Below are 26,500 nucleotides of genomic sequence, written 5' to 3'. Positions count from 1 at the left end.
TAGAGATACATAGAGACTCATAGAGATACATAGAGACTCATAGAGATACATAGAGACTCATAGAGATACATAGAGATACATAGAGAATCATAGAGATACATAGAGATATATAGAGATACATAGAGATACATAGAGACTCATAGAGACCCACAGAGACACATAGAGACTCATAGAGATACATAGAGACTCATAGAGATACATAGAGACACACAGAGACTCATAGAGACACATAGAGACACATAGAGATACATAGACATACATAGAGACTCATAGAGATACATAGAGACTCATAGAGACACATAGAGACTCATAGAGATACATAGAGACACATAGAGATACATAGACATACATAGAGACTCATAGAGATACATAGAGACTCATAGAGACACAGAGATACATAGAGACTCATAGAGATAGATAAAGATACATAGAGATACATAGAGACTCATAGAGACTCATAGAGACACAGAGATACATAGAGACTCATAGAGACTCATGGAGACTCATAGAGACACAGAGAGACACATAGAGACTCATAGAGATACAAAGAGACTCATAGAGACTCATAGAGATACATAGAGATACATAGAGATACATAGAGACTCATAGAGACCCACAGAGACTCATAGAGACTCATAGAGACACAGAGAGACACATAGAGACACATAGAGACTCATAGAGATACATAGAGACTCATAGAGACTCATAGAGATACATAGAGATACATAGAGACTCATATAGACTCATAGAGACACATAGAGACTCATAGAGACACAGAGAGATACATAGAGACTCATAGAGACTCATAGAGATACATAGAGATACATAGAGATACATAGAGACACATAGAGACTCATAGAGATACATAGAGATACATAGAGACACATAGAGATACATAGAGATACACAGAGACTCATAGAGATACATAGAGATACATAGAGACCCACAGAGACACATAGAGATACATAGAGATACATAGAGATACATAGAGACTCATAGAGACTCATATAGATACATAGAGATACATAGAGACTCATAGAGACCCACAGAGACACATATAGATACATAGACATACATAGAGATACATAGAGATACATAGAGACTCATAGAGATACATAGAGACCCACAGAGACACATAGAGATACATAGAGATACATAGAGACCCACAGAGACTCATAGAGATAGATAGAGACTCATAGAGATACATAGAGACTCATAGAGATAGATAGAGACACATAGAGACTCATAGAGATACATAGAGATACATAGAGACACACAGAGACACATAGAGATACATAGACATACATAGAGATACATAGAGATACATAGAGACTCATAGAGATACATAGAGACCCACAGAGACACATAGAGATACATAGAGATACATAGAGACCCACAGAGACTCATAGAGATAGATAGAGACTCATAGAGATACATAGAGACTCATAGAGATAGATAGAGACACATAGAGACTCATAGAGATACATAGAGACTCATAGAGATACATAGAGACACATAGAGACTCATAGAGATACATAGAGATACATAGAGATACATAGAGACTCATAGAGATCCATAGAGACTCATAGAGATACATAGAGACACATAGAGACTCATAGAGATACATAGAGATACATAGAGATACATAGAGACCCACAGAGACACATAGAGATACATAGAGATACATAGAGACCCACAGAGACTCATAGAGATAGATAGAGACTCATAGAGATACATAGAGACTCATAGAGATAGATAGAGACACATAGAGACTCATAGAGATACATAGAGACTCATAGAGATACATAGAGACACATAGAGATACATAGAGATACATAGAGATACATAGAGACTCATACAGATCCATAGAGACTCATAGAGATAAATAGAGACTCATAGAGATACATAGAGACTCATAGAGATACATAGAGACTCATAGAGATACATAGAGACTCATAGAGACTCATAGAGATATATAGAGATGCATAGAGATACATAGAGACTCATAGAGATACATAGAGATACGTAGAGATACATAGAGATACATAGAGACTCATAGAGATACATAGAGATACACAGAGACTCATAGAGATATATAGAGACTCATAGAGATACATAGAGATACATAGAGAATCATAGAGATACATAGAGATATATAGAGATACATAGAGATACATAGAGATACATAGAGACTCATAGAGACCCACAGAGACACATAGAGACTCATAGAGATACATAGAGACTCATAGAGATACATAGAGACACACAGAGACTCATAGAGACACATAGAGACACATAGAGACACATAGAGATACATAGACATACATAGAGACTCATAGAGATACATAGAGACTCATAGAGACACAGAGATACATAGAGACTCATAGAGATAGATAAAGATACATAGAGATACATAGAGACTCATAGAGACTCATAGAGACACAGAGATACATAGAGACTCATAGAGACTCATAGAGACACAGAGAGACACATAGAGACACATAGAGACTCTTAGAGATACATAGAGACTCATAGAGATACATAGAGATACATAGAGACACATAGAGATACATAGAGACTCATAGAGACCCACAGAGACTCATAGAGACTCATAGAGATACATAGAGACTCATAGAGATACATAGAGACACACAGAGACTCATAGAGACACATAGAGACACATAGAGACACATAGAGATACATAGACATACATAGAGACTCATAGAGATACATAGAGACTCATAGAGACACAGAGATACATAGAGACTCATAGAGATAGATAAAGATACATAGAGATACATAGAGACTCATAGAGACTCATAGAGACACAGAGATGCATAGAGACTCATAGAGACTCATGGAGACTCATAGAGACACAGAGAGACACATAGAGACACATAGAGACTCATAGAGATACAAAGAGACTCATAGAGACTCATAGAGATACATAGAGATACATAGAGATACATAGAGATACATAGAGATTCATAGAGACCCACAGAGACTCATAGAGACTCATAGAGACACAGAGAGACACATAGAGACACATAGAGACTCATAGAGATACATAGAGACTCATAGAGACTCATAGAGATACATAGAGATACATAGAGACTCATAGAGACTCATAGAGACACATAGAGATACATAGAGACACACAGAGATATATAGAGACTCATAGAGATACATAGAGACTCATAGAGATACATAGAGATACGTAGAGATACATAGAGATACATAGAGACGCATAGAGATACATAGAGATACACAGAGACTCATAGAGATATATAGAGACTCATAGAGATACATAGAGATACATAAAGAATCATAGAGATACATAGAGATATATAGAGATACATAGAGATACATAGAGACTCATAGAGACCCACAGAGACACATAGAGACTCATAGAGATACATAGAGACTCATAGAGATACATAGAGACACACAGAGACTCATAGAGACACATAGAGACACATAGAGACACATAGAGATACATAGACATACATAGAGACTCTTAGAGATACATAGAGACTCATAGAGACACAGAGATACATAGAGACTCATAGAGATAGATAAAGATACATAGAGATACATAGAGACTCATAGAGACTCATAGAGACACAGAGATACATAGAGACTCATAGAGACTCATAGAGACTCATAGAGACACAGAGAGACACATAGAGACACATAGAGACTCATAGAGATACATAGAGGCTCATAGAGACTCATAGAGACTCATAGAGATACATAGAGATACATAGAGACACATAGAGATACATAGAGACTCATAGAGACCCACAGAGACTCATAGAGATACATAGAGATATATAGAGATACATAGAGATACATAGAGATACATAGAGATATATAGAGATACATAGAGACACATAGAGACTCATAGAGATACATAGAGATACATAGAGACACATAGAGACTCATAGAGATACATAGAGATACACAGAGACTCATAGAGATACATAGAGATACATAGAGATACATAGAGATACATAGAGACTCATAGAGATACATAGAGATACATAGAGACACACAGAGATATATAGAGACTCATAGAGATACATAGAGACTCATAGAGATACATAGAGATATGTAGAGATACATAGAGATACATAGAGACTCATAGAGATACATAGAGATACACAGAGACTTATAGAGATATATAGAGACTCATAGAGATACATAGAGATACATAGAGAATCATAGAGATACATAGAGATATATAGAGATACATAGAGATACATAGAGATACATAGAGACTCATAGAGACCCACAGAGACACATAGAGACTCATAGAGATACATAGAGACTCATAGAGATACATAGAGACACACAGAGACTCATAGAGACACATAGAGACACATAGAGACACATAGAGATACATAGACATACATAGAGACTCATAGAGATACATAGAGACTCATAGAGACACAGAGATACATAGAGACTCATAGAGATAGATAAAGATACATAGAGATACATAGAGACTCATAGAGACTCATAGAGACACAGAGATACAGAGACTCATAGAGACTCATAGAGACACAGAGAGACACATAGAGACACATAGAGACTCATAGAGATACATAGAGACTCATAGAGACTCATAGAGATACATAGAGATACATAGAGACACATAGAGATACATAGAGACTCATAGAGACCCACAGAGACTCATAGAGACTCATAGAGATACATAGAGACTCATAGAGATACATAGAGACACACAGAGACTCATAGAGACACATAGAGACACATAGAGACACATAGAGATACATAGACATACATAGAGACTCATAGAGATACATAGAGACTCATAGAGACACAGAGATACATAGAGACTCATAGAGATAGATAAAGATACATAGAGATACATAGAGACTCATAGAGACTCATAGAGACACAGAGATACATAGAGACTCATAGAGACTCATGGAGACTCATAGAGACACAGAGAGACACATAGAGACACATAGAGACTCATAGAGATACAAAGAGACTCATAGAGACTCATAGAGATACATAGAGATACATAGAGATACATAGAGACTCATAGAGACCCACAGAGACTCATAGAGACTCATAGAGACACAGAGAGACACATAGAGACACATAGAGACTCATAGAGATACATAGAGACTCATAGAGACTCATAGAGATACATAGAGATACATAGACATACATAGAGACTCATAGAGATACATAGAGACTCATAGAGACACAGAGATACATAGAGACTCATAGAGATAGATAAAGATACATAGAGATACATAGAGACTCATAGAGACTCATAGAGACACAGAGATACATAGAGACTCATAGAGACTCATGGAGACTCATAGAGACACAGAGAGACACATAGAGACTCATAGAGATACAAAGAGACTCATAGAGACTCATAGAGATACATAGAGATACATAGAGATACATAGAGACTCATAGAGACCCACAGAGACTCATAGAGACTCATAGAGACACAGAGAGACACATAGAGACACATAGAGACTCATAGAGATACATAGAGACTCATAGAGACTCATAGAGATACATAGAGATACATAGAGACTCATAGAGACTCATAGAGACACATAGAGACTCATAGAGACACAGAGAGATACATAGAGACTCATAGAGACTCATAGAGATACATAGAGATACATAGAGATACATAGAGACACATAGAGACTCATAGAGATACATAGAGATACATAGAGACACATAGAGATACATAGAGATACACAGAGACTCATAGAGATACATAGAGATACATAGAGACCCACAGAGACACATAGAGATACATAGAGATACATAGAGATACATAGAGACTCATAGAGACTCATATAGATACATAGAGATACATAGAGACTCATAGAGACCCACAGAGACACATATAGATACATAGACATACATAGAGATACATAGAGATACATAGAGACTCATAGAGATACATAGAGACCCACAGAGACACATAGAGATACATAGAGATACATAGAGACCCACAGAGACTCATAGAGATAGATAGAGACTCATAGAGATACATAGAGACTCATAGAGATAGATAGAGACACATAGAGACTCATAGAGATACATAGAGATACATAGAGACACACAGAGACACATAGAGATACATAGACATACATAGAGATACATAGAGATACATAGAGACTCATAGAGATACATAGAGACCCACAGAGACACATAGAGATACATAGAGATACATAGAGACCCACAGAGACTCATAGAGATAGATAGAGACTCATAGAGATACATAGAGACTCATAGAGATAGATAGAGACACATAGAGACTCATAGAGATACATAGAGACTCATAGAGATACATAGAGACACATAGAGACTCATAGAGATACATAGAGATACATAGAGATACATAGAGACTCATAGAGATCCATAGAGACTCATAGAGATACATAGAGACACATAGAGACTCATAGAGATACATAGAGATACATAGAGATACATAGAGACCCACAGAGACACATAGAGATACATAGAGATACATAGAGACCCACAGAGACTCATAGAGATAGATAGAGACTCATAGAGATACATAGAGACTCATAGAGATAGATAGAGACACATAGAGACTCATAGAGATACATAGAGACTCATAGAGATACATAGAGACACATAGAGATACATAGAGATACATAGAGATACATAGAGACTCATAGAGATCCATAGAGACTCATAGAGATAAATAGAGACTCATAGAGATACATAGAGACTCATAGAGATACATAGAGACTCAAAGAGATACATAGAGATACATAGAGACTCATAGAGATACATAGAGATACATAGAGACTCATAGAGATACATAGAGACTCATAGAGATACATAGAGACTCATAGAGATACATAGAGATACATAGAGACTCATAGAGACACATAGAGACTCATAGAGACTCATAGAGATACATAGAGATACATAGAGACTCATAGAGATACATAGAGATACATAGAGATACATAGAGACTCATAGAGATACATAGAGACTCATAGAGATACATAGAGACTCATAGAGATACATAGAGACTCATAGAGATACATGGAGACACATAGAGATACATGGAGATACATAGAGACACATAGAGATACATAGAGATACATGGAGATACATGGAGACACATAGAGACTCATAGAGATACATAGAGACTCATAGAGATACATAGAGATACATAGAGACTCATAGAGATACATAGAGATACATAGAGACTCATAGAGATACATAGAGATACATAGAGATACATAGAGACTCATAGAGATATATAGAGATACATAGAGATATATAGAGATGCATAGAGATACATAGAGACACATAGAGATACATAGAGATACATAGAGATACATAGAGACTCATAGAGACTCATAGAGATACATAGACTCATAGAGACTCATAGAGATACATAGAGACTCATAGAGATACATAGAGACTCATAGAGATACATAGAGATACATAGAGACTCATAGAGACTCATAGAGATACATAGAGATATATAGAGATAGAGACTCATAGAGACTCATAGAGATACATAGAGATACATAGAGATACATAGAGATACATAGAGATAGAGACTCATAGAGACTCATAGAGATACATAGAGATACATAGAGATACATAGAGATATATAGAGATACATAGAGATATATAGAGATGCATAGAGATACATAGAGACACATAGAGATACATAGAGATACATAGAGATACATAGAGACTCATAGAGACTCATAGAGATACATAGAGACTCACAGAGACTCATAGAGATACATAGAGACTCATAGAGATACATAGAGACTCATAGAGATACATAGAGATACATAGAGACTCATAGAGACTCATAGAGATACATAGAGATATATAGAGATAGAGACTCATAGAGATACATAGAGATACATAGAGATACATAGAGATACATAGAGACACATAGAGATATATAGAGACACATAGAGACTCATAGAGACTCATAGAGATACATAGAGATACATAGAGACTCATAGAGATACATAGAGACACATAGAGACACATAGAGATACATAGAGATACATAGAGACTCATAGAGATACATAGAGATACATAGAGACTCATAGAGATACATAGAGACACATAGAGATATATAGAGACACATAGAGACTCATAGAGACTCATAGAGATACATAGAGATACATAGAGACTCATAGAGATACATAGAGACACATAGAGACACATAGAGATACATAGAGATACATAGAGATACATAGAGACTCATAGAGATACATAGAGATACATAGAGACTCATAGAGATACATAGAGACACATAGAGATATATAGAGACACATAGAGACTCATAGAGACTCATAGAGATACATAGAGATACATAGAGACTCATAGAGATACATAGAGACACATAGAGATACATAGAGATACATAGAGATACATAGAGACTCATATAGATACATAGAGATACATAGAGACACATAGAGACTCATAGAGATACATAGAGATACACAGAGACTCATAGAGATACATAGAGACCCACAGAGACACATAGAGATACATAGAGATACATAGAGACTCATAGAGACTCATATAGATACATAGAGATACATAGAGACTCATAGAGACCCACAGAGACACATAGAGATACATAGAGACCCATATAGACTCATAGAGATACATAGAGATACATACTCATAGAGATACATAGAGACCCACAGAGACACATAGAGATACATAGAGATACATAGAGACCCACAGAGACTCATAGAGATAGAGACTCATAGAGATACATAGAGACTCATAGAGATAGATAGAGACACATAGAGACTCATAGAGATACATAGAGACTCATAGAGATAGAGACACATAGATTCTCATAGAGATACATAGAGACTCATAGAGACACACAGAGACTCATAGAGACACATAGAGACAGATAATTAGCATACATCAAATTATCATAATGCGTGATGAGTCATTGTTTGATTGTAATCATGATTGCCTTGGATTAATCCACGGCCTTCACGGAGGGTCGAGGGGGGTGGGGGTGGGGCCTTGGTGGGGTGCGTGACGTCACACACCGCTGACGTCACGCAGGGTCACGTGACAGACGTGACGTCACAGCTCACTTGACTTTGAAAGACAAAATTTTAATTTTTTTATATAATGTTTGCATGGTGGACAGTCTGCAAAGTACCCACGTGGGAAATTTCAAGTTTGTTGCATGTCTGGAAGTAGGCTAAACATCTTGACCAGACACACACACAGTCTCAACTTTGCCTTTGATATATAGATTTACTATAGATGATTGTAATGATGTAATTATTGTCATGTGTTATGTTAAATGGGTATCATTATTAAGCTGTGGTCTCTGATCATGTTAAACACTTCCTCCAACTCACCCACTCACCAACTCACTCACTCACCCACCCACTCACTCACCCACTCACTCACTCACCCACTCACCCACCCACTCACTCACCCACTCACTCACCCACTCACCCACTCACTCACTCACCCACTCACTCACCCACCCACCCACTCACTCACCCACTCACCCACCCACTCACTCACCCACCCACTCACCTACTCACTCACCCACTCACTCACCCACCCACTCACTCACTCACTCACCCACCCACTCACCCACTCACTCACCCACTCCCCCACTCACCCACCCACTCACCCACTCACTCACCCACCCACTCACCCACTCACTCACTCACTCACCCACTCACTCACTCACCCACTCACCCACCCACTCACTCACTCACTCACCCACTCGTTCACTCACTCACTCACCCACCCACTCACTCACCCACTCACCCACCCACTCACTCACCCACCCACTCACTCACCCACTCACCCACCCACCCACCCCACTCACTCACCCACTCACCCACTCACCCACTCACTCACCCACTCACTCACCCACTCACCCACTCACTCACCCACCCACTCACTCACTCACTCACCCACTCACTCACTCACCCACTCGTTCACCCACTCACTCACCCACTCACCCACCCACTCACCCACCCACCCACCCACTCACTCACTCACCCACTCACTCACCCACCCACCTACTCACCCACCCACTCACCCACTCACTCACCCACTCACTCACCCACTCACCCACTCACTCACTCACCCACCCACTCACCCACTCACTAACTCACTCACCCACCCACTCACCCACTCACTCACTTACCCACTCACCCACTCACTCACTCACCCACCCACTCACCCACTCACTCACCCACCCACTCACCTACTCACTCACCCACTCACTCACTCACTCCCCCACTCACTCACCCACCCACCCACCCCCCCACCCCCCCACCCACCCACCCACCCACTCACCCCCACCCACCACACCACCACCCACCCACGCCACCCCCTCAGCTCTTCCTCGTCTCCGTCTCGGGCCGCCCGTCCTCCCGCCGCCTGGTCCCCTCCCTGGGGGCCCTCCTCCTGGACGAGGCCCCGGAGGGAGCCACGGCCCTGGTAGGCCCCGCCGGCTCCGGCAAGTCCACGCTGTGCCGCTGGACGGCACGCGCCTGGGCCCGTGGCTCCTCCTCCGGCTCCTCCGGCTCCTCCGGCTCCTCCGGCAAAGGCTCCGGCAAAGGCTCCGGCTCCGGTGAAGACGCCGCCGAAGTCACCGCCGCCCTCGCCAGCTTTGACCTCCTGGCACTCGTGACGGCTCAGGCGCTTGCCGGTGGTGGCGGAGGTGGAGGCGGTAGAGGCGGTGGTGGAGGTGGAGGCGGTGGTGGAGGCGGTGGTGGAGGCGGTGGAGGCGGTAGAGGCAGTGGTGGAGGCGGTAGAGGCAGCGGTGGTGGAGGTGGAGGCGGTGGTGGAGGCGGTGGAGGTGGAGGCGGTCTCGGCCGGGCCATTGCCGAGCAGCTGGGCCCGGAGCTGTGGCCGGAGGCGGAGGTGGAGGCCGTGCTGAGGGAGAAGCAACAGCGGCTGCTCGTGATGGTGGACGGGCTGGTGAGTGGTGGGGTGAGGTGTGGTGTGGTGTAGTGAGTGCGGTGTAGTGTGTGTGGTGTGTGTGGTGTAGTGTGGTGAGTGTGGTGAGTGGGGGTGTGTGGTGAGGTGTGGTGAGTGGGGGTGTGTGTGGTGTAGTGTGGGGTGGTGAGTGTGGTGAGTGTGGTGTAGTGTGGTGTAGTGTGGTGTAGTGTGGTGAGTGTGGTGTAGTGTGGTGAGTGTGGTGAGTGTGGTGAGTGTGGTGAGGTGTGGTGTAGTGTGGTGTAGTGTGGTGAGTGTGGTGTGGTGAGTGTGGTGTAGTGTGGTGAGTGTGGTGAGTGTGGTGAGTGTAGTGTGGTGAGTGTGGTGAGTGTGTGTGGTGTGGTGAGTGTGGTGTGGTGAGTGAGTGTGGCGTGGTGGTGCAGTGTTGGTGGTGTAGTTGTAGTTGCTGGGACCGTCCCTACAGATCTGTAAGCCTGAGCTAGGCCCAGGCTTGGGGTGGCTAGGCCCAGGCTAGGCCCAGGCTAGGCCCAGGCTTGAGGCGGCTAGGCCCAGGCTTGGGGCGGCTAGGCCCAGGCTTGAGGCGGCTAGGCCCAGGCTTGGGGCGGCTAGGCCCTGGCTAGACCCAGGCTAGGCCCAGGCTTGAGGTGGCTAGGCCCAGGCTAGGCCCAGGCTTGTGGTGGCCAGGCCCAGGCTTGGGGCTGCTAGGTGAGTGTGGTGAGTGTGTGTAGTGAGTGGTGAGTGTGGTTAGCGTGGTGAGTGTGGTTAGTGTGTGGTGAGTGTGGTGTAGTGTGGTGGTGAGTGGTGAGTGTGGTGAGCGTGGTGAGTGTGGGGTGTGTGGTGTGGTGTGTGGTGTGGTTAGTGTGGTGTAGTGAGTGTGTGTGGTGTAGTGTGGTGAGTGTGGTGAGTGTGTGTGGTGTGGTGTGGTGTGTGGTGAGTGAGTGTGGAGTGTATGTGGTGTGGTGAGTGTGGTGAGGTGTGGTGTGTGTGTGGTGTGGTGTAGTGTGGTGTAGTGTGTGTGTGTGGTGTAGTGTGGTGAGTGTGGTGAGTGTGTGTGGTGTGGTGTAGTGTGTGGTGAGTGAGTGTGGAGTGTATGTGGTGTGGTGAGTGTGGTGAGTGTGGTGAGGTGTGGTGTGTGGGGTGTAGTGAGTGTGGTGTAGTGTGTGGTGTAGTGTGTGGTGTGGTGTAGTGTGGTGTAGTGTGGTGAGTGTGTGTGGTGTGGTGTAGTGTGTGTGGTGTAGTGTGTGGTGTGGTGAGTGTGGTGTAGTGTGGTGAGTGAGTGTGGTGTGATGAGTGTGGTGTAGTGTGGTGAGTGTGGTGTGTGTGGAGTGAGTGTGGTGAGTGAGGTGAGTGTGGTGAGTGTATGTGGTGAGTGTGGTGAGTGTGGTGTGGTGAGTGTGTGGTGAGTGTGGTGTGGTGTGGTGAGTGTGGTGTAGTGTGGTGAGTGTGGTGTGGTGTAGTGAGTGTGGTGAGTGAGGTGAGTGTGGTGAGTGTATGTGGTGAGTGTGGTGAGTGAGGTGTGTGTGGTGAGTGTGGTGAGTGTGGTGTAGTGTGGTGTGGTGAGTGTGGTGTAGTGTGGTGTAGTGTGGTGTAGTGTGGTGAGGTGTGTGGTGAGGTGTGGTGAGTGTGGTGAGTGTGAGTGTGGTGAGTGTGGTGTAGTGTGGTGAGTGGTGAGTGTGGTGAGTGTGGTGTGGTGTGTGTGGTGGGTGTGGTGAGTGTGGTGAGTGAGGTGAGTGTGGTGTGGTGAGTGTGGTGAGTGTGGTGAGTGTGTGTGTGGAGTGTGTGTGGTGTGGTGAGTGTGTGGTGTAGTGTGGTGAGTGTGGTGAGTGTGGTGAGCATGGTGAGTGTGGTGAGTGAGTGTGGTGTGGTGAGTGTGGTGAGTGTGGTGTAGTGTGGTGAGTGTGGTGAGTGTGGTGAGTGTGTGTAGTGTGGTGAGTGTGGTGAGTGTGGTGAATGTGGTGAGTGTGGTGAATGTGGTGAGTGTGTGTGGTGTTTGGTGAGTGTGGTGAGTGTGGTGTGTGTGGTGAGTGTGGTGTGGTGAGTGTGGTGAGTGTGTGTGGTGAGTGTTGTGAGTGTGGTGTAGTGTGGTGAGTGTGGTGAGTGTGGTGAATGTGGTGAGTGTGGTGAATGTGGTGAGTGTGTGTGGTGTTTGGTGAGTGTGGTGAGTGTGGTGTGTGTGGTGAGTGTGGTGTGGTGAGTGTGGTGAGTGTGGTGTGGTGAGTGTGGTGTGGTGAGTGAGTGTGGCGTGGTGGTGCAGTGTTGGTGGTGTAGTTGGAGTTGCTGGGACCGTCCCTACAGATCTGTAAGCCTGAGCTAGGCCCAGGCTTGGGGTGGCTAGGCCCAGGCTAGGCCCAGGCTTGCTGCGGCTAGGCCCAGGCTAGGCCCAGGCTAGGCCCAGGCTTGAGGCGGCTAGGCCCAGGCTAGGCCCAGGCTTGAGGCGGCTAGGCCCTGGCTAGGCCCAGGCTAGGCCCAGGCTTGGGGTGGCTAGGCCCAGGCTAGGCCCAGGCTAGGCCCAGGCTTGAGATGGCTAGGCCCAGGCTAGGCCCAGGCTTGGGGTGGCTAGGCCCAGGCTAGGCCCAGGCTTGAGGCGGCTAGGCCCAGGCTTGTGGTGGCTAGGCCCAGGCTTGAGATGGCTAGGCCCAGGCTAGGCCCAGGCTTGCGTTGGCTAGGCCCAGGCTTGAGGTGGCTAGGCCCAGGCTAGTCCCAGGCTTGGAGCGGCTAGGTCCAGACTTGAGGCGGCTAGGCCCAGGCTAGGCCCAGGCTTGGTGTGGCTAGGCCCAGGCTAGGCCCAGGCTTGAGGCGACCAGGCCCAGGCTTGGTGCGGCTAGGCCCAGGCTTGAGGCGGCTAGGCGCAGGCTTGAGGCGGCTAGGCCCATGCTAGGCCCAGGCTTGGAGCGGCTAGGTCCAGGCTTGAGGCGGCTAGGCCCAGGCTAGGCCCAGGCTTGGTGTGGCTAGGACCAGGCTAGGCCCAGGCTTGAGGCGGCTAGGCGCAGGCTTGAGGCGGCTAGGCCCATGCTAGGCCCAGGCTTGGAGCGGCTAGGTCCAGGCTTGAGGCGGCTAGGCCCAGGCTAGGCCCAGGCTTGGTGTGGCTAGGACCAGGCTAGGTCCAGGCTTGGTGCGGCTAGGCCCAGGCTTGAGGCGGCTAGGCCCATGCTAGGCCCAGGCTTGGAGCGGCTAGGTCCAGGCTTTAGGCGGCTAGGCCCAGGCTAGGCCCAGGCCTGGTGTGGCTAGGCCCAGGCTAGGCCCAGGCTTGAGGCGGCTAGGCCCAGGCTTGAAGTGGCTAGGCCCAGGCTAGGCCCAGGCTTGAGGCGGCTAGGCCCAGGCTTGAGGTGGCTAGGCCCAGGCTTGAGGTGGCTAGGCCCAGGCTAGGCCCAGGCTTGGTGTGGCTAGGCCCAGGCTAGGCCCAGGCTTGAGGCGACCAGGCCCAAGCTTGGTGCGGCTAGGCCCAGGCTTGAGGCGGCTAGGCCCATGCTAGGCCCAGGCTTGGAGCGGCTAGGTCCAGGCTTGAGGCGGCTAGGCCCAGGCTAGGCCCAGGCTTGGTGTGGCTAGGACCAGGCTAGGCCCAGGCTTGAGGCGGCTAGGCGCAGGCTTGAGGCGGCTAGGCCCATGCTAGGCCCAGGCTTGGAGCGGCTAGGTCCAGGCTTGAGGCGGCTAGGCCCAGGCTAGGCCCAGGCTTGGTGTGGCTAGGACCAGGCTAGGCCCAGGCTTGGTGCGGCTAGGCCCAGGCTTGAGGCGGCTAGGCCCATGCTAGGCCCAGGCTTGGAGCGGCTAGGTCCAGGCTTTAGGCGGCTAGGCCCAGGCTAGGCCCAGGCCTGGTGTGGCTAGGCCCAGGCTAGGCCCAGGCTTGAGGCGGCTAGGCCCAGGCTTGAAGTGGCTAGGCCCAGGCTAGGCCCAGGCTTGAGGCGGCTAGGCCCAGGCTTGAGGTGGCTAGGCCCAGGCTTGAGGTGGCTAGGCCCAGGCTAGGCCCAGGCTTGGAGCGGCTAGGTCCAGGTTTGAGGCAGCTAGGCCCAGGCTAGGCCCAGGCTTGGTGTGGCTAGGCCCAGGCTAGGCCCAGGCTTGAGGCGGCTAGGCCCAGGCTTGGTGCGGCTAGGCCCAGGCTTGAGGCGGCTAGGCCCAGGCTTGGTGCGGCTAGGCCCAGGCTTGAGGCAGCTAGGCCCAGGCTAGGCCCAGGCTTGAGGCGGCTAGGCGCAGGCTTGAAGTGGCTAGGTCCAGGCTAGGCCCAGGCTTGAGGCGGCTAGGCCCAGGCATGAGGTGGCTAGGCCCAGGCTTGAGGTGGCTAGGCCCATTCTAGGCCCAGGCTTGGAGCGGCTAGGTCCAGGCTTGAGGCGGCTAGGCCTAGGCTAGGCCCAGGCTTGTTGTGGCTAGGCCCAGGCTAGGCCCAGGCTTGAGGCGGCTAGGCCCAGGCTTGAAATGGCTAGGCCCAGGCTAGGCCCAGGCTTGAGGTGGCTAGACCCAGGCTAGGCCCAGGCTTGAGGTGGCTAGGCCCAGGCTAGGCCCAGGCTTAGGGCGACTAGGCCCAGGCTTGGGGTGGCTAGGCCCAGTCTTGAGGTGGCTAGACCCAGGCTAGGCCCAGGCTTGAGGTGGCTAGGCCCAGGCTTGTGGTGGCCAGGCCCAGGCTTGGGGCTGCTAGGTGAGTGTGGTGAGTGTGTGTGGTGAGTGTGGTGAGGTGGAGCGTGGTGAGTGTGGTTAGTGTGTGGTGAGTGTGGTGTAGTGTGGTGTAGTGTGGTGGTGAGTGGTGAGTGTGGTGAGCGTGGTGAGTGTGGGGTGTGTGGTGTGTGGGGTGTGGTGTGGTTAGTGTGGTGTAGTGAGTGTGTGTAGTGAGTGTGTGTGGTGTAGTGTGGTGAGTGTGGTGAGTGTGTGTGGTGTGGTGTAGTGTGTGGTGAGTGAGTGTGGAGTGTATGTGGTGTGGTGAGTGTGGTGAGTGTGGTGAGGTGTGGTGTGTGGGGTGTAGTGAGTGTGGTGTAGTGTGTGGTGTAGTGTGTGGTGTGGTGTAGTGTGGTGTAGTGTGGTGAGTGTGTGTGGTGTGGTGTAGTGTGTGTGGTGTAGTGTGTGGTGTGGTGAGTGTGGTGTAGTGTGGTGAGTGAGTGTGGTGTGATGAGTGTGGTGTAGTGTGGTGAGTGTGGTGTGTGTGGAGTGAGTGTGGTGAGTGAGGTGAGTGTGGTGAGTGTATGTGGTGAGTGTGGTGAGTGTATGTGGTGAGTGTGGTGAGTGTGGTGTGGTGAGTGTGTGGTGAGTGTGGTGTGGTGTGGTGAGTGTGGTGTAGTGTGGTGAGTGTGGTGTGGTGTAGTGAGTGTGGTGAGTGAGGTGAGTGTGGTGAGTGTATGTGGTGAGTGTGGTGAGTGAGGTGTGTGTGGTGAGTGTGGTGAGTGTGGTGTAGTGTGGTGTGGTGAGTGTGGTGAGTGTGGTGTAGTGTGGTGTAGTGTGGTGTAGTGTGGTGAGGTGTGTGGTGAGGTGTGGTGAGTGTGGTGAGTGTGAGTGTGGTGAGTGTGGTGTAGTGTGGTGAGTGGTGAGTGTGGTGAGTGTGGTGTGGTGTGTGTGGTGGGTGTGGTGAGTGTGGTGAGTGAGGTGAGTGTGGTGTGGTGAGTGTGGTGAGTGTGGTGAGTGTGGTGAGTGTGTGTGTGGAGTGTGTGTGGTGTGGTGAGTGTGTGGTGTAGTGTGGTGAGTGTGGTGAGTGTGGTGAGCATGGTGAGTGTGGTGAGTGAGTGTGGTGTGGTGAGTGTGGTGAGTGTGGTGTAGTGTGGTGAGTGTGGTGAGTGTGGTGAGTGTGTGTAGTGTGGTGAGTGTGGTGAGTGTGGTGAATGTGGTGAGTGTGGTGAATGTGGTGAGTGTGTGTGGTGTTTGGTGAGTGTGGTGAGTGTGGTGTGTGTGGTGAGTGTGGTGTGGTGAGTGTGGTGAGTGTGGTGTGGTGAGTGTGGTGAGTGTGGTGTGGTGAGTGAGTGTGGCGTGGTGGTGCAGTGTTGGTGGTGTAGTTGGAGTTGCTGGGACCGTCCCTACAGATCTGTAAGCCTGAGCTAGGCCCAGGCTTGGGGTGGCTAGGCCCAGGCTAGGCCCAGGCTAGGCCCAGGCTTGAGATGGCTAGGCCCAGGCTAGGCCCAGGCTTGGGGTGGCTAGGCCCAGGCTAGGCCCAGGCTTGAGGCGGCTAGGCCCAGGCTTGTGGTGGCTAGGCCCAGGCTTGAGATGGCTAGGCCCAGGCTAGGCCCAGGCTTGCGTTGGCTAGGCCCAGGCTTGAGGTGGCTAGGCCCAGGCTTGGGGCGGCTAAGCCTAGGCTAGGCCCAGGCTTGAGGTGGCTAGGCCCAGGCTAGGCCCAGGTTTGAGGCGGCTAGGCCCAGGCTTGGGGCGGCTAGGCCCAGGCTTGAGGCGGCTAGGCCCAGGCTAGGCCGAGGCTTGGTGTGGCTAGGCCCAGGTTTGGGGTGGCTAGGCCGAGGCTTGAGGTGGCTAGGCCCAGACAAGGCCCAGGCTTGAAGTGGCTAGGCACAGGCTAGGCCCAGGCTTGAGGCGGCTAGGCCCAGGCTTGAGGTGGCTAGGCCCAGGCTAGGCCCAGGCTTGGTGCGGCTAGGCCCAGGCTTGGTGCGGCTAAGCCCAGGCTTGGGGCGGCTAGGCTCAGGCTTGAGGCGGCTAGGCCCATGCTAGGCCCAGGCTTGAGGTGGCTAGGCCCAGGCTAGGCCCAGGCTTGGAGCGGCTAGGTCCAGGCTTGAGGCGGCTAGGCCCAGGCTAGGCCCAGGCTTGGTGTGGCTAGGCCCAGGCTAGGCCCAGGCTTGAGGCGGCTAGGCCCAGGCTTGGTGCGGCTAGGCCCAGGCTTGAGGCGGCTAGGCCCAGGCTAGGCCCAGGCTTGGTGTGGCTAGGCCCAGGCTAGGCCCAGGCTTGAGGCGGCTAGGCCCAGGCTTGGTGCGGCTAGGCCCAGGCTTGAGGCGGCTAGGCCCAGGCTAGGCCCAGCCTTGAGGCGGCTAGGCGCAGGCTTGAAGTGGCTAGGCCCAGGCTAGGCCCAGGCTTGAGGCGGCTAGGCCCAGGCTTGAGGTGGCTAGGCCCAGGCTTGAGGTGGCTAGGCCTAGGCTAGGCCCAGGCTTGGAGCGGCTAGGCCCAGGCTTGGTGCGGCTAAGCCCAGGCTTGGGGCGGCTACGCTCAGGCTTGAGGCGGCTAGGCCCAGGCTTGAAGTGGCTAGGCCCAGGCTTTTGGTGGCTAGGCCCAGGCTAGGCCCAGGCTTGAGGTGGCTAGGCCCAGGCTTGGTGCGGCTAGGCCCAGGCTTGAGGCGGCTAGGCCCAGGCTAGGCCCAGGCTTGAGGCGGCTAGGTCCAGGCTTGAAGTGGCTAGGCCCAGGCTAGGCCCAGGCTTGAGGCGGCTAGGCCCAGGCTTGAGGTGGCTAGGCCCAGGCTTGAGGTGGCTAGGCCCAGGCTAGTCCCAGGCTTGGAGCGGCTAGGTCCAGACTTGAGGCGGCTAGGCCCAGGCTAGGCCCAGGCTTGGTGTGGCTAGGCCCAGGCTAGGCCCAGGCTTGAGGCGACCAGGCCCAGGCTTGGTGCGGCTAGGCCCAGGCTTGAGGCGGCTAGGCCCATGCTAGGCCCAGGCTTGGAGCGGCTAGGTCCAGGCTTGAGGCGGCTAGGCCCAGGCTAGGCCCAGGCTTGGTGTGGCTAGGACCAGGCTAGGCCCAGGCTTGAGGCGGCTAGGCGCAGGCTTGAGGCGGCTAGGCCCATGCTAGGCCCAGGCTTGGAGCGGCTAGGTCCAGGCTTGAGGCGGCTAGGCCCAGGCTAGGCCCAGGCTTGGTGTGGCTAGGACCAGGCTAGGTCCAGGCTTGGTGCGGCTAGGCCCAGGCTTGAGGCGGCTAGGCCCATGCTAGGCCCAGGCTTGGAGCGGCTAGGTCCAGGCTTTAGGCGGCTAGGCCCAGGCTAGGCCCAGGCCTGGTGTGGCTAGGCCCAGGCTAGGCCCAGGCTTGAGGCGGCTAGGCCCAGGCTTGAAGTGGCTAGGCCCAGGCTAGGCCCAGGCTTGAGGCGGCTAGGCCCAGGCTTGAGGTGGCTAGGCCCAGGCTTGAGGTGGCTAGGCCCAGGCTAGGCCCAGGCTTGGTGTGGCTAGGCCCAGGCTAGGCCCAGGCTTGAGGCGACCAGGCCCAAGCTTGGTGCGGCTAGGCCCAGGCTTGAGGCGGCTAGGCCCATGCTAGGCCCAGGCTTGGAGCGGCTAGGTCCAGGCTTGAGGCGGCTAGGCCCAGGCTAGGCCCAGGCTTGGTGTGGCTAGGACCAGGCTAGGCCCAGGCTTGAGGCGGCTAGGCGCAGGCTTGAGGCGGCTAGGCCCATGCTAGGCCCAGGCTTGGAGCGGCTAGGTCCAGGCTTGAGGCGGCTAGGCCCAGGCTAGGCCCAGGCTTGGTGTGGCTAGGACCAGGCTAGGCCCAGGCTTGGTGCGGCTAGGCCCAGGCTTGAGGCGGCTAGGCCCATGCTAGGCCCAGGCTTGGAGCGGCTAGGTCCAGGCTTTAGGCGGCTAGGCCCAGGCTAGGCCCAGGCCTGGTGTGGCTAGGCCCAGGCTAGGCCCAGGCTTGAGGCGGCTAGGCCCAGGCTTGAAGTGGCTAGGCCCAGGCTAGGCCCAGGCTTGAGGCGGCTAGGCCCAGGCTTGAGGTGGCTAGGCCCAGGCTTGAGGTGGCTAGGCCCAGGCTAGGCCCAGGCTTGGAGCGGCTAGGTCCAGGTTTGAGGCAGCTAGGCCCAGGCTAGGCCCAGGCTTGGTGTGGCTAGGCCCAGGCTAGGCCCAGGCTTGAGGCGGCTAGGCCCAGGCTTGGTGCGGCTAGGCCCAGGCTTGAGGCGGCTAGGCCCAGGCTTGGTGCGGCTAGGCCCAGGCTTGAGGCGGCTAGGCCCAGGCTAGGCCCAGGCTTGAGGCGGCTAGGCCCAGGCTAGGCCCAGGCTAGGCCCAGGCTTGAGATGGCTAGGCCCAGGCTAGGCCCAGGCTTGGGGTGGCTAGGCCCAGGCTAGGCCCAGGCTTGAGGCGGCTAGGCCCAGGCTTGTGGTGGCTAGGCCCAGGCTTGAGATGGCTAGGCCCAGGCTAGGCCCAGGCTTGCGTTGGCTAGGCCCAGGCTTGAGGTGGCTAGGCCCAGGCTTGGGGCGGCTAAGCCTAGGCTAGGCCCAGGCTTGAGGTGGCTAGGCCCAGGCTAGGCCCAGGTTTGAGGCGGCTAGGCCCAGGCTTGGGGCGGCTAGGCCCAGGCTTGAGGCGGCTAGGCCCAGGCTAGGCCGAGGCTTGGTGTGGCTAGGCCCAGGTTTGGGGTGGCTAGGCCGAGGCTTGAGGTGGCTAGGCCCAGACAAGGCCCAGGCTTGAAGTGGCTAGGCACAGGCTAGGCCCAGGCTTGAGGCGGCTAGGCCCAGGCTTGAGGTGGCTAGGCCCAGGCTAGGCCCAGGCTTGGTGCGGCTAGGCCCAGGCTTGGTGCGGCTAAGCCCAGGCTTGGGGCGGCTAGGCTCAGGCTTGAGGCGGCTAGGCCCATGCTAGGCCCAGGCTTGAGGTGGCTAGGCCCAGGCTAGGCCCAGGCTTGGAGCGGCTAGGTCCAGGCTTGAGGCGGCTAGGCCCAGGCTAGGCCCAGGCTTGGTGTGGCTAGGCCCAGGCTAGGCCCAGGCTTGAGGCGGCTAGGCCCAGGCTTGGTGCGGCTAGGCCCAGGCTTGAGGCGGCTAGGCCCAGGCTAGGCCCAGGCTTGGTGTGGCTAGGCCCAGGCTAGGCCCAGGCTTGAGGCGGCTAGGCCCAGGCTTGGTGCGGCTAGGCCCAGGCTTGAGGCGGCTAGGCCCAGGCTAGGCCCAGCCTTGAGGCGGCTAGGCGCAGGCTTGAAGTGGCTAGGCCCAGGCTAGGCCCAGGCTTGAGGCGGCTAGGCCCAGGCTTGAGGTGGCTAGGCCCAGGCTTGAGGTGGCTAGGCCTAGGCTAGGCCCAGGCTTGGAGCGGCTAGGCCCAGGCTTGGTGCGGCTAAGCCCAGGCTTGGGGCGGCTACGCTCAGGCTTGAGGCGGCTAGGCCCAGGCTTGAAGTGGCTAGGCCCAGGCTTTTGGTGGCTAGGCCCAGGCTAGGCCCAGGCTTGAGGTGGCTAGGCCCAGGCTTGGTGCGGCTAGGCCCAGGCTTGAGGCGGCTAGGCCCAGGCTAGGCCCAGGCTTGAGGCGGCTAGGTCCAGGCTTGAAGTGGCTAGGCCCAGGCTAGGCCCAGGCTTGAGGCGGCTAGGCCCAGGCTTGAGGTGGCTAGGCCCAGGCTTGAGGTGGCTAGGCCCAGGCTAGTCCCAGGCTTGGAGCGGCTAGGTCCAGACTTGAGGCGGCTAGGCCCAGGCTAGGCCCAGGCTTGGTGTGGCTAGGCCCAGGCTAGGCCCAGGCTTGAGGCGACCAGGCCCAGGCTTGGTGCGGCTAGGCCCAGGCTTGAGGCGGCTAGGCCCATGCTAGGCCCAGGCTTGGAGCGGCTAGGTCCAGGCTTGAGGCGGCTAGGCCCAGGCTAGGCCCAGGCTTGGTGTGGCTAGGACCAGGCTAGGCCCAGGCTTGAGGCGGCTAGGCGCAGGCTTGAGGCGGCTAGGCCCATGCTAGGCCCAGGCTTGGAGCGGCTAGGTCCAGGCTTGAGGCGGCTAGGCCCAGGCTAGGCCCAGGCTTGGTGTGGCTAGGACCAGGCTAGGTCCAGGCTTGGTGCGGCTAGGCCCAGGCTTGAGGCGGCTAGGCCCATGCTAGGCCCAGGCTTGGAGCGGCTAGGTCCAGGCTTTAGGCGGCTAGGCCCAGGCTAGGCCCAGGCCTGGTGTGGCTAGGCCCAGGCTAGGCCCAGGCTTGAGGCGGCTAGGCCCAGGCTTGAAGTGGCTAGGCCCAGGCTAGGCCCAGGCTTGAGGCGGCTAGGCCCAGGCTTGAGGTGGCTAGGCCCAGGCTTGAGGTGGCTAGGCCCAGGCTAGGCCCAGGCTTGGTGTGGCTAGGCCCAGGCTAGGCCCAGGCTTGAGGCGACCAGGCCCAAGCTTGGTGCGGCTAGGCCCAGGCTTGAGGCGGCTAGGCCCATGCTAGGCCCAGGCTTGGAGCGGCTAGGTCCAGGCTTGAGGCGGCTAGGCCCAGGCTAGGCCCAGGCTTGGTGTGGCTAGGACCAGGCTAGGCCCAGGCTTGAGGCGGCTAGGCGCAGGCTTGAGGCGGCTAGGCCCATGCTAGGCCCAGGCTTGGAGCGGCTAGGTCCAGGCTTGAGGCGGCTAGGCCCAGGCTAGGCCCAGGCTTGGTGTGGCTAGGACCAGGCTAGGCCCAGGCTTGGTGCGGCTAGGCCCAGGCTTGAGGCGGCTAGGCCCATGCTAGGCCCAGGCTTGGAGCGGCTAGGTCCAGGCTTTAGGCGGCTAGGCCCAGGCTAGGCCCAGGCCTGGTGTGGCTAGGCCCAGGCTAGGCCCAGGCTTGAGGCGGCTAGGCCCAGGCTTGAAGTGGCTAGGCCCAGGCTAGGCCCAGGCTTGAGGCGGCTAGGCCCAGGCTTGAGGTGGCTAGGCCCAGGCTTGAGGTGGCTAGGCCCAGGCTAGGCCCAGGCTTGGAGCGGCTAGGTCCAGGTTTGAGGCAGCTAGGCCCAGGCTAGGCCCAGGCTTGGTGTGGCTAGGCCCAGGCTAGGCCCAGGCTTGAGGCGGCTAGGCCCAGGCTTGGTGCGGCTAGGCCCAGGCTTGAGGCGGCTAGGCCCAGGCTTGGTGCGGCTAGGCCCAGGTTTGAGGCGGCTAGGCCCAGGCTAGGCCCAGGCTTGAGGCGGCTAGGCGCAGGCTTGAAGTGGCTAGGTCCAGGCTAGGCCCAGGCTTGAGGCGGCTAGGCCCAGGCATGAGGTGGCTAGGCCCAGGCTTGAGGTGGCTAGGCCCATTCTAGGCCCAGGCTTGGAGCGGCTAGGTCCAGGCTTGAGGCGGCTAGGCCTAGGCTAGGCCCAGGCTTGTTGTGGCTAGGCCCAGGCTAGGCCCAGGCTTGAGGCGGCTAGGCCCAGGCTTGAAATGGCTAGGCCCAGGCTAGGCCCAGGCTTGAGGCGGCTAGGCCCAGGCTTGAGGTGGCTAGGCCCAGGCTTGAGGTGGCTAGGCCCAGGCTAGGCCCAGGCTTGGAGCGGCTAGGTCCAGGCTTGAGGCGGCTAGGCCCAGGCTAGGCCCAGGCTTGCGTTGGCTAGGCCCAGGCTAGGCCCAGGCTTGAGGTGGCTAGGCCCAGGCTTGGGGAGGCTAAGCCTAGGCTAGGCCCAGGTTTGAGGTGGCTAGGCCCAGGCTAGGCCCAGGCTTAGGGCGACTAGGCCCAGGCTTGGGGTGGCTAGGCCCAGTCTTGAGGTGGCTAGACCCAGGCTAGGCCCAGGCTTGAGGTGGCTAGGCCCAGGCTTGGGCGGCTAGGCCCAGGCTTGAGGTGGCTAGGCCCAGGCTTGGGGCTGCTAGGTTTATGCTTGAGGCGGCTAGGCCCAGGCTTGGTGCGGCTAGGCCCAGGCTAGGCCCAGGCTAGGCCCAGGCTTGAGGCGGCTAGGCCCAGGCTTGGGGCGGCTAGACCCAGGCTTGGGGCGGCTAGGCCCAGGCTTGGGGCGGCTAGACCCAGGCTTGGGGTGGCTAGGCCCAGGCTAGGCCCAGGCTTGGGGTGGCTAGGCCCAGTCTTGAGGTGGCTAGACCCAGGCTAGGCCCAGGCTTGAGGTGGCTAGTCCCAGGCTTGTGGTGGCTAGCTCCAGGCTTGAGGTGGCTAGGCCCAGGCTTGGGGTGGCTAGGCCCAGGCTTGAGGTGGCTAGGCCCAGGCTTGGGGTGGCTAGGCCCAGGCTAGGCCCAGGCTTGGGGTGGCTAGGCCCAGTCTTGAGGTGGCTAGACCCAGGCTAGGCCCAGGCTTGAGGTGGCTAGGCCCAGGCTTGTGGTGGCTAGGTCCAGGCTTGAGGTGGCTAGGCCCAGGCTTGGGGTGGCTAGGCCCAGGCTTGAGGTGGCTAGGCCCAGGCTTGAGGTGGCTAGGCCCAGGCTTGGGGTGGCTAGGCCCAGTCTTGAGGTGGCTAGACCCAGGCTGGCCCAGGCTTGAGGTGGCTAGGCCCAGGCTTGGGGTGGCTAGGCCCAGGCTTGAGGTGGCTAGGCCCAGGCTTGGGGTGGCTAGGCCCAGTCTTGAGGTGGCTAGACCCAGGCTAGGCCCAGGCTTGAGGTGGCTAGGCCCAGGCTTGTGGTGGCTAGGCCCAGGCTTGGGGCTGCTAGGTGAGTGTGGTGAGTGTGTGTGGTGAGTGTGGTGAGGTGGAGTGTGGTTAGTGGGGTGTGGTGGGGTGAGTGTGGTGTGTGTGGTGAGTGTGTGGTGAGTGTGTGGTGTGGTGAGCGTGGTGAGTGTGGTGAGTGTGGTGTGGTGAGTGTGGTGTGTGTGGTGTGTGTGGTGTGGTGAGTGTGGTGTGGTGAGTGTGGTGGGTGTGGTGAGTGTGGTGTGGTGAGTGTGGTGTGTGTGGTGTGGTGAGTGTGGTGTGGTGAGTGTGGTGAGTGTGGTGTGGTGAGTGAGTGTGGCGTGGTGGTGCAGTGTTGGTGGTGTAGTTGTAGTTGCTGGGACCGTCCCTACAGATCTGTAAGCCTGAGCTAGGCCCAGGCTTGGGGTGGCTAGGCCCAGGCTAGGCCCAGGCTAGGCCCAGGCTAGAGGCGGCTAGGCCCAGGCTTGAGGTGGCTAGGCCCAGGCTAGGCCCAGGCTAGGGGCGGCTAGGCCCAGGCTTGAGGCGGCTAGGCCCAGGCTTGAGGCGGCTAGGCCCAGGCTAGAGCCGGCTAGGCCCAGGCTTGAGGCGGCTAGGCCCAGGCTTGAGGCGGCTATGCCCAGGCTAGGCCCAGGCTAGGTCCACGCTTGGTGCAGATAGGCCCAGGCTAGGCCCAGGCTAGGCCCAGGCTTGGGGTGGCTAGGCCCAGGCTAAGCCCAGGCTAGGCCCAGGCTTGAGGCGGCTAGGCCCAGGCTTGGGGCGGCTAGGCTCAGGCTTGAGGCGGCTAGGCCCAGGCTAGGCCCAGGCTTGAGGTGGCTAGGCCCAGGCTAGGCCCAGGCTTGGGGCGGCTAGGCCCAGGCTTGGGACGGCTAGGCCCAGGCTTGAGGTGGCTAGGCCCAGGCTAGGCCCAGGCTTGAGGTGGCTAGGCCCAGGCTTGGGGTGGCTAGGCCCAGGCTTGGGGTGGCTAGGCCCAGGCTTGTGGCTAGGCCCAGGCTAGGCCCAGGCTTGGGGTGGCTAGGCCCAGGCTTGGGGTGGCTAGGCCCAGGCTTGAGGTGGCTAGGCCCAGGCTTGGGGTGGCTAGGCCCTGGCTTGGGGGTTGCTAGGCCCAGGCTTGAGGTGGCTAGGCCCAGGCTTGGGGTGGCTAGGCCCAGGCTTGAGGTGGCTAGGCCCAGGCTAGGCCCAGGCTTGAGGCGGCTAGGCCAGGGCTTGGGGCGGCTAGGCCCAGGCTTGAGGCGGCTAGGCCCAGGCTAGGCCCAGGCTTGGTGTGGCTAGGCCCAGGCTTGGGGTGGCTAGGCCCAGGCTTGAAGTGGCTAGGCACAGACTAGGCCCAGGCTTGAGGCGGCTAGGCCCAGGCTAGGCCCAGGCTTGAGGCGGCTAGGCCCAGGCTAGGCCCAGGCTTGAGGCGGCTAGGCCCAGGCTAGGCACAGGCTTGGGGTGGCTAGGCCCAGGCTAGGCCCAGGCTAGGCCCAGGCTTGAGGCGGCTAGTCCCTGGCTAGGCCCAGGCTAGGCCCAGGCTTGGGGTGGCTAGGCCCAAGCTTGAAGTGGCTAGGCACAGACTAGGCCCAGGCTTGAGGCGGCTAGGTCCAGGCTTGGTGCGGCTAAGCCCAGGCTTGGGGCGGCTAGGCTCAGGCTTGGTGCGGCTAGGCCCAGGCTTGTTGGCGGCTAGGCCCGGGCTTGAGGCGGCTAGGCCCAGGCTTGAGGCGGCTAGGCCCAGGCTAGGCCCAGGCTTGGTGCGGCTAGGCCCAGGTTAGGCCCAGGCTAGGCCCACGCTTGAGGCGGCTAGGCCCAAGCTTGGGGCGGCTAGGCCCAGGCTAGGCCCAGGCTTGAGGTGGCTAGGCCCAGGCTTGAGGCAGCTAGGCCCAGGCTAGGCCCAGGCTCGGGGTTGCTAGGCCCAGGCTAGGCCCAGGCTAGGCCCAGGCTTGAGGCGGCTAGGCCCTGGCTAGGCCCAGGCTAGGCCCAGGCTTGGGGTGGCTAGGCCCAGGCTAGGCACAGGCTAGGCCTTGGCTTGAGATGGCTAGGCCCAGGCTAGGCTCAGGCTTGGGGTGGCTAGGCCCAGGCTAGGCCGAGGCTTGAGGCGGCTGGCCCAGGCTAGGCCCAGGCTTGAGGCGGCTAGGCCCAGGCTAGGCCCAGGCTTGGTGCGGCTAGGCCCAGGCTAGGCCCAGGCTAGGCCCAGGCTTGAGGCGGCTAGGCCCAAGCTTGGGGCGGCTAGGCCCAGGCTAGGCCTAGGCTTGGGGTGGCTAGGTCCAGGCTTGGTGTGGCTAGGCCCAGGCTTGGTGCGGCTAGGCCCAGGCTTGAGGCGGCTAGGCCCAGGCTAGGCCCAGGCTTGGTGTGGCTAGGCCCAGGCTATGCCCAGGCTAGGCCCAGGCTTGAGGCAGCTAGGCCCAAGCTTGGGGCGGCTAGGCCCAGGATAGGCCCAGGCTTGAGGCGGCTAGGCCCAGGCTAGGCC

General features: G+C 55.1%; 1 protein-coding gene across 1 annotated transcript in view; it reads left to right on the top strand.

The window, feature by feature from the left end:
* The window catches only part of LOC116937140 (uncharacterized), a 106,954-nt gene that overhangs the window by 13,338 nt on the left and 67,116 nt on the right, over nt 1-26,500 (top strand). The window contains exon 4 of the mRNA XM_076055287.1: nt 10,423-11,007. Within this exon, the coding sequence (XP_075911402.1) occupies nt 10,423-11,007 (585 nt within the window). The remainder of the gene's footprint in view (nt 1-10,422; nt 11,008-26,500) is intronic.

The sequence above is a fragment of the Petromyzon marinus genome, chromosome 71 (assembly GCF_048934315.1).
Source record: "Petromyzon marinus isolate PM22_M1 ecotype Great Lakes invasive population chromosome 71, UKy_Petmar_22M1.pri1.0, whole genome shotgun sequence".
Lineage (NCBI taxonomy): Eukaryota > Metazoa > Chordata > Hyperoartia > Petromyzontiformes > Petromyzontidae > Petromyzon > Petromyzon marinus.
The sequence above is the reverse complement of the archived record's forward strand: the minus strand, read 5'-3'. Positions and strand labels throughout refer to the sequence as shown.